General features: G+C 40.6%; 1 protein-coding gene across 2 annotated transcripts in view; it reads right to left on the bottom strand.

Annotated features, from left to right (window-relative positions):
- Positions 1-12,669, bottom strand: part of GPR19 (G protein-coupled receptor 19) — a 42,593-nt gene that overhangs the window by 14,333 nt on the left and 15,591 nt on the right. For both annotated transcript variants that reach the window (XM_025455132.3, XM_025455133.3), the window contains exon 3: positions 11,402-11,558. In XM_025455132.3, the coding sequence (XP_025310917.1) occupies positions 11,402-11,407 (6 nt within the window). In that variant the 5' untranslated portion in view covers positions 11,408-11,558. The remainder of the gene's footprint in view (positions 1-11,401; positions 11,559-12,669) is intronic.

The following is a 12,669-nucleotide window of genomic DNA, read 5'->3' as shown; positions in this document are numbered from 1 at the left end:
ACCAGCAAGGAAACGGAAGCAGTCATTAAAAACCTCCCAAGAAACAAGAGTCCAGGGCCAGATGGCTTCACAGGGGAATCTACCAAACATTTAATTTTTTTTTTAATTTTTATTTATTTATGATAGTCACAGAGAGAGAGAGAGAGAGGCAGAGACACAGGCAGAGGGAGAAGCAGGCTCCATGCACCGGGAGCCTGATGTGGGATTCGATCCCGGGTCTCCAGGATCGCGCCCTGGGCCAAAGACAGGCGCTAAACCGCTGCGCCACCCAGGGATCCCTACCAAACATTTAAAGAAGAAATAATACCTATTCTACTAAAGCTATTTCAAAAGATAGAAATGGGAAGAAAACTTCCAAACTCGTTTTATGAGGCCAGCATCACCTTGATCCCAAAACCAAAGACCCCATCAAAAAGAGGAATTACAGATCAATATCCCTTATGAACATGGACGTCAAAATATTCAGCAAGATACCGCCAATAGGATCCAACAGTACATTAAAAGGATTATTCACCACGACCAAATGGGATTTATTCCTGGGATGCAAGAGTAGTTCAACATTCATAAATCAATCAACGTGATATGTCACATCAATAATAGAAAAGACAAGAATCATATGATTCTCTCAATTGGTGCAGAAAAAGCATTTGACAAAATACAGCATCCTTTCTTGATTAAAACTCTTCAAAGTGTAGGGATAGAGGGAACATACCTCAACATCATAAAAGGCATCTACAAAAGCCCACAACGAATATCATTCGTGTTCCTAAGGTCAGGAATACAACAGGGATGCCCACTCTCACCACTGTTGTTCAACATAGTACTAGAAGTCCTAGCCACTAGCAATCAGACAACAAAAAGAAGTAAAAGGCATTCAAATTGGCAAAGAAGAAATCAAACTCTCACTCTTTGCAGATGATATAATACTGTATATGGAGAACCCAAAAGACTCCACCCCAAAATTGCTAGAACTCACAGCAATTCAGCAATGTGGCAGGATACAAAATGAATGCACAGAAATCAGTTGCATTTCTCTACACTAACGAGACAGAATGAAAAGAAATTAAGGATTCGATCCCATTTACAATTGCACCAAAAACCATAAAATACCTAGGAATTTAGCCATTCTCACTGGTGTGAGAATAAACCTAACCAAAGAAGTAAAGGATCTGTACTCTAACAACTAAAGAACACTCATGAAAGAAATTGAGGAAGACACAAAGAGACGGGAAAACAGTCCATGCTCATGGATTGGAAGAATAAGTATTATGAAAATGTCTATGCTACCCAAAGCAATTTACACATTCAATGCAATCCCCATCAAAATATCATGGACTTTTTTCACAGAGTCGGAACAAAGAATCCTAAAATTTATATGGGACCAGAAAAGACCCCAAATAGCCAGAGGAATGTTGAAAAAGAAAACCAAAGCTGGGGGCATCATAATGCCTAACTTCAAGCTACATTACAAAGCTGTGATTATCAAGACAGCATTGAACTGGCACAAAAATAGACAATAGATCAATGGAACAGAGCCAGAAATGAACCCTCAACTCTATGGTCAACTGATCTTTAACAAAACAGGAAAGAACATCCAATGGAAAAAAACAAAACAAAACAGTCTCTTCAATAAATGGTGTTGGGAAACTTGGACAGCCATACACAAAAGAATGAAACTGAACCATTCTCTTACCATTCTCTTACACCATACACAAAGGTAAACTCAAAATGGTTGAAAGATCTAAATGTGAGACAATCCATCAAAATCCTAGAGGAGAACACAGGCAACAACCTTTTTGAACTCAGCCACAGTAACTTCTTGCTAGACACATCTTTAAAGGCAAGGGAATCAAAAGCAATAATGAACTATTGGGACATCATCAAGATAAAAAGCTTTTGCACAACAAAGGAAACAGTCAGCAAAAATTAAAAAGCAATGGGAGAAGATATTTGCAAATGACATATCTGATAAAGGGCTAGTATTGAAGATCTATGAAGAACTCATCAAATTCAACACTCAAGAAACAAAACAATCCAGTCAAGAAATGGGAAGAAGACATGAGCAGACATTTCTCCAAAGAAGACCTACACATGGCCAACAAGCACATGAAAAAATGCTTCATATTACTGGTCATCAGGGAAATACAAATCAAAATCACAATGAGATACCGCTTTACACCAGAGAGAATGGCTAAATTAACAAGACAGGAAACTACAAATGTTGGCAAGGATGTGGGAAAGGGAAACCCTCTTACACTGTTGGTGAGAATGCAAGCTGGTGCAGCCACTGTGGAAAAGAGTGTAGAGGTTCCTCAAGAAATTAAAAATAGCTACCCTAAAATTCAGCAATTGCACGACTGGGTATTTAAACCCCAAAGATATGGATGTAGTGAAATGATGGGACACCTGCACCCCAATGTTCATAGCAGCAATGTCCAGTTGCCAAACTGTGGAAGGAGCTGAGATGTCCTTTTATGGATGAATGGATAAAGAAGCAGCATACCTACCATTTATATTGACGTGGATGGAACTGGAGGGTATCATGCTGAGTGAAATAAGTCAGAGAAAGACAATTATCATATGGTTTCACTCATATGTGGAGTATAAGAAATAGTGAAAGATATCATAAGGGAAGGAGGGGAAACTGAGTGGGGAAAAATTGGAGGAAGACAAACCATGAGACTCTTGACCCTGGGAAACAAAGGGTTGTAGAAGGGGAAGTGGGGTAACTGAGTGATAGACATTAAGGAGAGCACGAGATGTGATGAACAGTGTTATACTATATGTTGGCAAACCAAATTTAAATTAAAAAAAAAAAATCACTGTCTTGTGCACTTAATATGAGTGAATGTTATGCTACATGAATAAAGCTGTTAAAAAAAAAGTAGGCCTGGGACCCTTGCCTCACTTCCTCACTGCCCTCCAGGTAATGGAAGAGTACAGCTAGGGTGGATCCAAGGCACAGAGTTCCTAGCAGGGAGTAGAGTCCACTGCCCCAGGGGTGGTACCAAAGCAGAAGATCTACTGGCCTTCAAGGGCACACACCAGCTCAGACCATAATTACATCTCTGCTATAATCAGAGGGGACACTGGGTGTTATACACAACTGATGAATTATTGAAAACTACATCTGAAACTAATAATGTACTATATGTTGGCTAATTTAATTTAATTTTAAAAATCAGAGGGGGGATCCCTGGGTGGCTCAGTGGTTTAGCGCTGCCTTCAGCCCAGGGCGTGATCCTGGAGACCTGGGATCGAGTCCCACATCGGGCTCCCTGCATGGAGCCTGCTTCTCCCTCTGCCTGTGTCTCTGACTCTCTCTCTCTCTCTCTGTCTCTCATGAATAAATAAATAAAATCTTTAAAATGAAAAAAAAATTAAAAATTAAAAAATCAGAGGGGATCCAAGGCTAGAGGAACCACTCCATACATTTTGCTGTCTTTACTATCCCCAGGACCTAGGAAACAGGAAGAGAGTCCCAGCAATGTTCGTCACTGACTTTCCCATTAGCCTGGTAAGATGGAGCCTTGCTGTTATTTAAAGGAAATAATGTGTGTAGTAGGCAGAATGCCGCCCCCCCAAGATGTCCATGCCACACAGCAAAAGGGATTCTGCATATATAATTAAGGTTATGAAACTTAAAATGGGAAGATTATGCTTGATTACCTAGGTGGGCACAAACTAATGAGCCCTTAAAAACACAGAGTTTTGTTTAAAAGACGAGAGAGGAGGCAAAAGAAGTCAGAGAATGATTCCAAACATGAAAAGGAGCTGACAGGCTCTGAGATACCAGGGGCTCACGTGTAAGAACCAGGGAGAGGCCACTAGGAGTTATGGATGGCCTACAACTGACGGTCATCAAGAAAATGTGACCTTGTTCCTACAACCACAAGGCACTGGATTCTGCCAACCATTGCAAAGAGCTTGGAAGGGAAATCATCCTTTTAAAAAGAACAGAGGGTAGCCAGGGTGGCTCAGCAGTTTAGCGCCGCCTTTGGTCCAGGGTGTGAGCCTGGAGACCCGGGATCGAGTCCCACATTGGGCTCCCTGCAGGGAGCCTGCTTCTCCCTCAGCCTGTGTCTCTGCATTTGTGTGTGTGTGTGTGTGTCTTGTGAATAAATAAATAAAACCTTTAAAAATAAATAAATAAAAAGGAACACAGTCCTACCAACACCTTGATTTCAGCCTTGTGAGATTCTAAGCAGAGAAGCCAGTTAACCCACCCAGACTGCCGACCTATAGAATTGTGACCTAAGAAATAGGTGTTATCTTAAGCCCCTGAATTTTTGCTACTTTATTCTGCAGTAATGGAAACTAATTCAATATAAAACATTTCTTAGATAATTCAGTATGAACACTAAAATTCATACCAGCCATTCTATCACTTTCTACTACCCCACCAGCATCTAGACTATCAGAAACCTTGAGAAGTTTGAACAGTGTAGTGCTTTCTGGTTTACCTTAAATCTGATCCTGAATATAATAAGCACTGAGGAGGGATCCCTGGGTGGCGCAGCGGTTTGGCGCCTGCCTTTGGCCCAGGGCGTGATCCTGGAGACCCAGGATCGAATCCCACGTCAGGCTCCCGGTGCATGGAGCCTGCTTCTCCCTCTGCCTGTGTCTCTGCCTCTCTCTCTCTCTCTGTGTGACTATCATAAATAAATAAAAATTTAAAAAAAAAAACTTAAAAAAAAAAAAGCACTGAGGAGCAAGACAAGAGACACAGGTCTCATTTTTATATCATGGTAAGGACCTTAAGTCAATCAACTTCTCTGAATCTCCATGTCTATAATATAAATGAGCTAGTCTAGATGATTTCTGAGGTCCTTTTAGCGTTATGAACTAAAACTGATAGGTAGACATTGTAATGAGCGACACATTCATTTAATTTATAATTCACTACCTTCACCTGGAAGAGAACTCACTCCAAGAGTGAGTGCACTTTGATGGGAGGAAAAGGAAGCTGGTTAGAGGTGCTAGGGCTTCTGTGAGCTTCTGATATCCAAGATCAACAGTATGGGTCTCCAAAGAAGAGATGAATGTTCCCTAGAGATCAGCTAAGCAAACCATCCCCCCCCCACCCCGCCACCCTTCACCCCTGCCAATTATCCCGGAAGTACCAACAATCTTACTGAAGATTCCCTGCAAGAAGAAGTGGTCTGGTCAAAGAGGACTTGCCATCTGTTTGTCTTCCTTTCTATCTACTACCAAGCTTCTCAGAGGGGAGAAACACTTACTAGAACCCCTGGCTGTCCTCTACCAATTTCCCACAAGTCTCTTCCCAGTACATAATCTTTCAAAATCTGAAGAAAACAATTTGGCCAAGGGATCTGCACCTCCCCAAGTTCAACTTAATTCATTACCACAGACATTTTTTTAATAGCTTCTGTGTACTATACTTGTTGAGTCTAAAGTAGAAGCAAACAATTGTTTTGGAGGTAAGCACTAAGTTTGATTTTCAAGCTCAGATTTCAGTATCAACATCTCTAGTTCTATAATTTACATAGGAAATAAGTGAGGAGGCAAAAACCAGATACATCACACTCAAAGCAAAGAACTACACAGCAGATGCAATTTTATAGCAATTTGAAAAGAAGGTGAAGTTTTTGTGAAGCATGGAGCACAAACACTGAGCAGAGAGTTACTAAGAACTCTGGTTTTCAGAAGCATTTCTGTTCTGTCTCACATCAAATTCACGGCACCACTCGGTAAATTTTGATTTGCACCACCTTCCTCAATCAGGGTTTTCCAAGAAAGCAAACCTTTAGGTTCATGGAGAAATTATATTTGAATTTGCAGTCATGTGCATTTTTCATGGACAAATTATGCAATTGGACATAGTCAGCTGTCATTGCAAAATATGTTGAATGTGTATTTGCATGTTTCCCATGGTTAATATGCATTTTAGTATTGTACATTAACTTAGATGCAAGTCAAAATGATACTGCTATCATCCCCCAGAGCTTCTTACTTCAATCCCCTCTGCACATCAGCCACAGTTGACCCAAATCACCTCCACCAGCCATTTTTAGCCTTTCTTCCTCAGACACAGATGTGACAAATGTGTTCTCATTTGTCATATGACACACTCCTACAGATATATCCAGAATTATGTGCAGCTCTAGGAGCTTGACCTGTAACTCCAACACTGAGTCTTCAACTTAAGAAATCATATGGGAAGATTATGTAAATATCCTTAAATTGATTCTAATTAATTAAAAAATTAAATCACTAGCAAATCTTGGTATCTGATTTATTAGCAAGCAATTATTGGCAACAGACATCCTTTGTTTGGGACATATTTTGATACCATAGTTGAGAAGCATTGCCCTGCTATACTGTAAGTATACACCTGAAATCTGAATTATTTTTTTAAGATTTGAGAGAGAGAGAACGAGTGCGCACGCATGCGTGCACATGAGTGGTAGGGAGAGGTAGAGAGAGAGATAATCTCAAGCAGACTTCCTGTTGAACACAGAGCCCAAAGTGGGCTCCAGCTCAGATCTCACGACCCTGAGATTATGACCTGCGCCAAAATCAAGAGTCAGATGCTTAACCAACTGAGCTACCCAGGCACCCCTAAATTCTGAATTCTTGAAGGCTAAGGATGCCTGTCACAGAGAAATGGGGAAAAAACTGTAAAAGAGGGACACATGGCTATTTTTCCAACTGGATAACAGTGGGATACTACAAAACTATTATTAAAAGTCTACTAATGAGCACTTTTTCTGGAAGTAACTAACCTCCTACCTATGATCTATAAAGGCATTGATATTCCAGGTTTCGTAGACTGCACTCAAACTTGAAAGTGTGTTTCCCTCTTTATATGTGGAAGAAAATAACACTTTGCATATTTAAATATGAAGAGGCTATATAATGTAGTGATTGGGAGCATGGGCTCTTAGAGCTATGGTTCACAGGTAATTCTGCCTCCCAGGGGACATTTGGCAATGTCTGAAGACATTTTTGATGTCACAACTGGGGGACGAGGGTGTTACTGACATCCGGTCGGTAGAGGCCAGGGATGCTGCTAACCATTCTACAGTACTATGTGCCAGCCCCCCGAAAACACAGATTTAGCTGGCCCCAAATACCAACAGTGCTGAGGGGGAGAAACCCTGCTGTAAAGCAACCTGCCTGGGTTTCAGCTCACCTAATATCTGTGTAGCCTCTACCAAGTTACTGAACATTTTTGTCCTTTGTCTTTGGCAATAAAAGCAGGATAATAATGTTACCCACCCCACTGATTTGTTGTGAGAATAAAACAGATAACAAAAAAAGGAGCTAAGAACTATGTCTGAAACAATGCCAGTGCCCAACAAATGTTTACTTTCGTTATCACTGTATGTACTGAGAAAGACTGAGAAAGAAATATAACAAAGTTTTAACATGGATTTTCATTATCATTACCCTTCTGTATTTCCCAAATTTTCTAGAGCTGTATTTATATTAACCTACTATCTAAAAACATATATTTAAAGAATGCAGAGGAAAGAACTTTACTTGTGATATAGCTGAAAGAGCAAAGAATTCAGATCCTGGCTCTATCTGCTACTGGGGACTTTGGGCAGGTTGTTCACTTCTCTGAGCTTGTTTCCTGATCAAAAACTGGGGCTAAGAAACCTATATGACAGAGTCTCTATCAGGATTACCCACAACGAAATCCAGTGCCTAGGAAAGTATGCTGAATGAGAGGCTCCATAAGATGATTGCTTTAAAAGTTTAGCTAAGGTAAAATGATTTCATAGACAGAAAAATATATTCATTATGGTACCCCTCTTTTACTTTTGAAACTGTCCTCTTGGAAAGACCACATCTCAGCTCATGCCATTTTTTGCCTTGGTTCATAGAGCAGAAGTTCTGGGGAATCCCTGGGTGGCTCAGCGGTTTAGCGCCTGCCTTTGGTCCATGGTGTGATCCTGGAGATCTGGTATCAAGTCCCACATCAGGCTCCCTGCATGGAGCCTGCTTCTCCCTCTGCCTGTGTCTCTGCCTCTCTCTTTCTCTGTGTCTCTCATGAATAAATAAATAAAATCTTAAAAAAAAAAAAAAAAGCAGAAATTGTGTCCACACTCAGGTTCTCCTGTCTATTCCTTCCCCTTCCCTACATACATATATGCTAGGAAATGATCCAGTCGTTGGGCTGGCAGGGCCTAACTCGTTCAGCAGTGTTTACCAACAGCAGGCAAGTTACTATAACTGAAAGGCAGTGTGGTAGGCAGGCAGCACATGCCTGGGTGTACTGGGCTTCCCAAAGGGCTGTTTCTTTTGCACAACTCACTCAGCAGGTAAGTGAAGGTAAGGAGGATGAGTGAATAGGACTCAAGGACCTACACCTTATCTACAAACCCTATTCCTTCTCTCCTTAATGATCTAATTAGATGTGAGCAAAAGAAATAGGCTATGTTTGTGAATATTATCATTTTTTAACATAAACTCTACACCCAACATGGGGCTTGAACTCATGACCCCCATGCCTTCTATCAGGAGCTCCCATAAAGATGACTATTTTTATCCTAATTAGCCTGCTAACTTGAATTCAAATTCTAAGTAACCTTTCAAGATATCTTGAGACAATCTTTTGCACTCAAGTCCTAACTGCCATGGTCTGGGAAAGGCAGCCTGGTTCCAGTCTACTCTGACACTAACGATCCCAGGGTTTTCTGGGGAGGAGTCCTATAGTCTGGTGAGCTCTCAGTTCAGTATTCTGAGGACTGCGAACCACAGCTGATTAGGAGAGGCCTGCCAGGGGCAGGAACTGACCTTCTCATCACATTCAGTCTCACCCAAGGTGAACTATTTCAGTGTTGGGAGATGTTGCCAGGCAAACACCAGAGGAAAATGAGACTCTGAAGGTGCCTGTATATCTAGATATAAACAAAAATACCAGAAGAACTTCATTCTAAAGATAAATAAAAAGTCAGGGGGATGGATCTGTAATCCCCAGGAAAGAATTTATAGATACTTCTTGAACTCTAGTGTGCTTCTGCTCCAGGGTCAGTCTGACTAGCATACACAAATTTCAGACATAATTTTGGCTGTTGCCAAGGTCTCTCCCATTACACATTTACCTCTTCACTGTCCTCCCTGTCTTCCCTATGAGCACATGCAGAACAATTTAGGTATGGGTCCCTAAACTGGCTCCAGCAGAACGCTTTCAGAGCTTTCACAAATGGATATTGTGAGCTTATCATAAACCAGGCCTTGTGCTAAGTGCTAGAAACCCAACAATGGGCAGCCTGGGTGGCTCAGCAGTTTAGCACTGCCTTCAGCCCAGGGCGTGATCCTGGAGACCCAGGATCAAGTCCCACGTCAGGCTCCCTGCATGGAGCCTGCTTCTTCTCCCTCTGCCTGTGTCTTTGCCTCTCTCTCTCTCTCTGTGTGTCTCTCATGAATAAATAAATAAAATCTTAAAAAAAAATAAATCTAGAAACCCAACAATGGAAGATATGGTCCCTTTGCTCAAGCAGCTCACTTCAGATGACTATAGTAGCATAAAAGTGGTACTTGTCCCAGGGAAACATAGATTTCAACAGGGACAAGGTTTTAATATGAAGTTCAGTATTGTAGGGGACACAATCACTTTCAAAATATTCTTGAGTGAAACCCTGAAGGGAAATATTAATAAAGAATTTCACAAATTTTAGATTTCTATCCCTTTTCTTCCTCCTTGTATCTCTGACCTAGTAACTCCCCTTAGTTTTCCCACAGCATATAAGAATGAGATCGGTCATCATTTTGTCAAGAACCAGAAGGGAAACTACACAGACCAAAAAGAAGGAATCTTTATATTTCAGAAATCTCTAGAAGTTAAGAAAAAAAAATTTCCTCCTCTTTTGCCCTTAAAAATCTAAAATAATTTGCAAAGAGAGTAATCTATTCCCTTGAAGTATGGTAACATTATTTTAAAGCAATAAATCTAGTCCATCTGATACCATAGTTTATATTCATCATTTTTAGAAGTTTTTAATCTATTGTATTTTGAAAATCAAGTAAGGATTTTTTTAAAGGTAGAATGTTTAGGCTAGTCTTATTACTAGATTCAGAAGATGAAAGAATGTTAAGTTTGATTTAAAAAAATCAACCATGATGTAATTCTAGATTTCTTTTTTGCCTTTGGACATCATTTGGTCACCATAGTAACACAGTATTTTACTACCAGATATCTATACAGCACAAAGGGAAGAGAAGAACAGGCAATTATTTACTGGGTTATTTGCGGGGGGTACGGGGTGATGGTGGTAATGGTATCGGGAAGGTGATTACTGAGATAACTTAAGATTAAATATAGATTCCACTGGAGATCTTTTTTTTTTTTTTTTTTTTTTTGGAGATCTGTTTTAGCCAGGCAAGCTGATTTGATCTTCTAGTAACGTCGACTGAACAAAATGTGTAACGAAATCAACTGCTGACATCATTTGAAATAACACAAGCAGAAAAGAAGCATAGGTTAGTAGTTAAAATCATGGACTCTGGGGTCAAATTTCTTGGTTCAAATCCTGTTTCTACTATTTGCTAGCTGTGTGATGCTGGGAATGTTCCCTAACTTCTCTGGCCTTTAGTTTCTTCATTACCAAAATGTGGGCACTAATGTCTCCCCCACTGGGCTATTATAAGGATTAAATGACTGATTATTTGTGCTTTATAATGATGTCTTCTTGCACACAGCAAGAACTTCGTAAGCATTTGTTAAAGATGAAATAATATTTAAATTTGCTAACTCCCCTCTTTGTGCTGAGTAGAAATGGTCAAAGGTACCAAGATCTGAGTACAGGGAAGATTATTTTAGCCTGTAACTTTGGAAGATTCCTTTGAGAACTTCCTGGGAGACTTCTTGATAGCTATTCTGAAAGATTTGGAAGTCAATGGCACTCTACTATCCCAAACCAGAGCTGGAAATAATGATAAGCTCTCCTGGTATCAGGAACATCAGAAGGAGACAATTGCACAGCACAAAGAAACAGCACGCCTGCCCACTCAGGCTCTCTAAACCATTGCCAATAACCTCTGGGAATATGGGCAGAGAATAAGCAACTGGAAAGGGAAGAAACAAGATTTTATTGCAGTGAACAACAAAACGTAGTTGATTTCAGTAATATTATTTTTTCCTCTTTCCAGGACTTAAAGTAAAAAATCATTTTCATCAATTAGTGCTTTATTTTATTAATTATCACTATACACAATTTTCCATCAAATTTTCTTCAACAGGCACTTACTTTGATGAATCTCATTTTACAGAACTATCTAGGCATCTTTTCTAGACCTGTAACAAATCTAAAGCCCCCCAACCAAATCTAAGCCAGGACAAAATCTCCACAAACTGCCTGGAAAAAAAAGAAGGTATTATGTCCTATAAGCCAAATTTCAGCCGCGATACCACGGGATCCCTAGCACATACCTTCATCTGGACTTGATTTCAGAGATGGTCTCCTTGGGTCTTCTCGGTCAGGAATAGCCCTCGCATAGGAGTTTGGAGAATACCAAACATCACCAGGAAAGCTTGGGAGCACGTTCATTTCTGTCCTCTGCCTTCCCCTTGGCTCATAGCCTGCTTCCTGGTAGGAAGACAAGATGACGCTGTGCTGGGTTGACTGTTAAACCATCTTCCCGCCCCCAGCCCCACTCTCTTGGTGCCCCTCCCTTCTCCTTTCCAAGGCTCTGGAATGTGTCACATGGGAAATGGATCATGTGGCTCAAGGGGAGAATGGGGCCATCTTCTACCTCCCTTCCCCCACTTTTCCTTTCAGGAGCAAAGCAGCAGAAATCTGTGACCTGATTGGCTCTGACCAAAAATCTCCATATGAAAAGGAGAAAATTCAACCCAAACCTTCAGCCTTCTCCACTTTCTTTTTTGTTTTATTTTTCATCTGAACATTTTATTCTGGACATTCAGAGTTGCTTGGTAGGGAGGGAAATGATACTTTCTGCCCAGCCTTTCTTTCTTTCTTTCTTATCAATACCCTAACATGACAAGGTGTTCCCCTACTTCCCTCTGGAGCCCCCTTAGCACGTCGGAGACAAGAGTGTTCAGCACCAAGGACAGCATTACAACCCCTTCCGTCTTCATTAAAGACTTTTGTCTATTTCACTCTCAGGTAAATAAAAATATTTTTAAAATATTTCTCTGATGTCTTGTGTCTAAATATAAGTCAGTCCACATATTTAGGGCTCGGACTTCCCCTACTATCAACTTATTGCTTCCTTTTAAATATAACTTTTACATTTTATTAAACCCAAAGACCATCCTATGCTTATCCTACTACCCACCCACCCCTTAGATATGCTCCATGTTTTTTTTGGGGGGGGAGAAATGCTTGTAAGATAATTTACTATTATGTCCATATATCTATGCTTATAGACAAAACAAATCAAAACAAAATATAGAAACACACAGGATTTTTTGAGTGTGTATGTCAAGAGGTCCTTAGCCTCATTCCTAGGCCTCGGGCAGGGCTGAATTAGAGAGGCAGGGAGGGAGCCTGGTAGAGGCTGTTTTGTGCAGGGTCTATCCGGCTTTGCTGACGTCCCTGTTGCCATGGTGCTAGGTAACTGCAAAAGGGGATGATTTCTTTCAGAAGCGGTCACCATGGGACCCTGCTTACTAAAGAAAAGGAGAGGGGAAGAGGATTGAATTGCTGAGGAGGACTTTCAATTAGCATTTTCAGA

The sequence above is a fragment of the Canis lupus genome, chromosome 27 (genome assembly GCF_003254725.2).
Source record: "Canis lupus dingo isolate Sandy chromosome 27, ASM325472v2, whole genome shotgun sequence".
In the NCBI taxonomy this organism is placed as follows: domain Eukaryota; kingdom Metazoa; phylum Chordata; class Mammalia; order Carnivora; family Canidae; genus Canis; species Canis lupus.
This window is presented reverse-complemented; position numbering and strand designations above follow the sequence as displayed.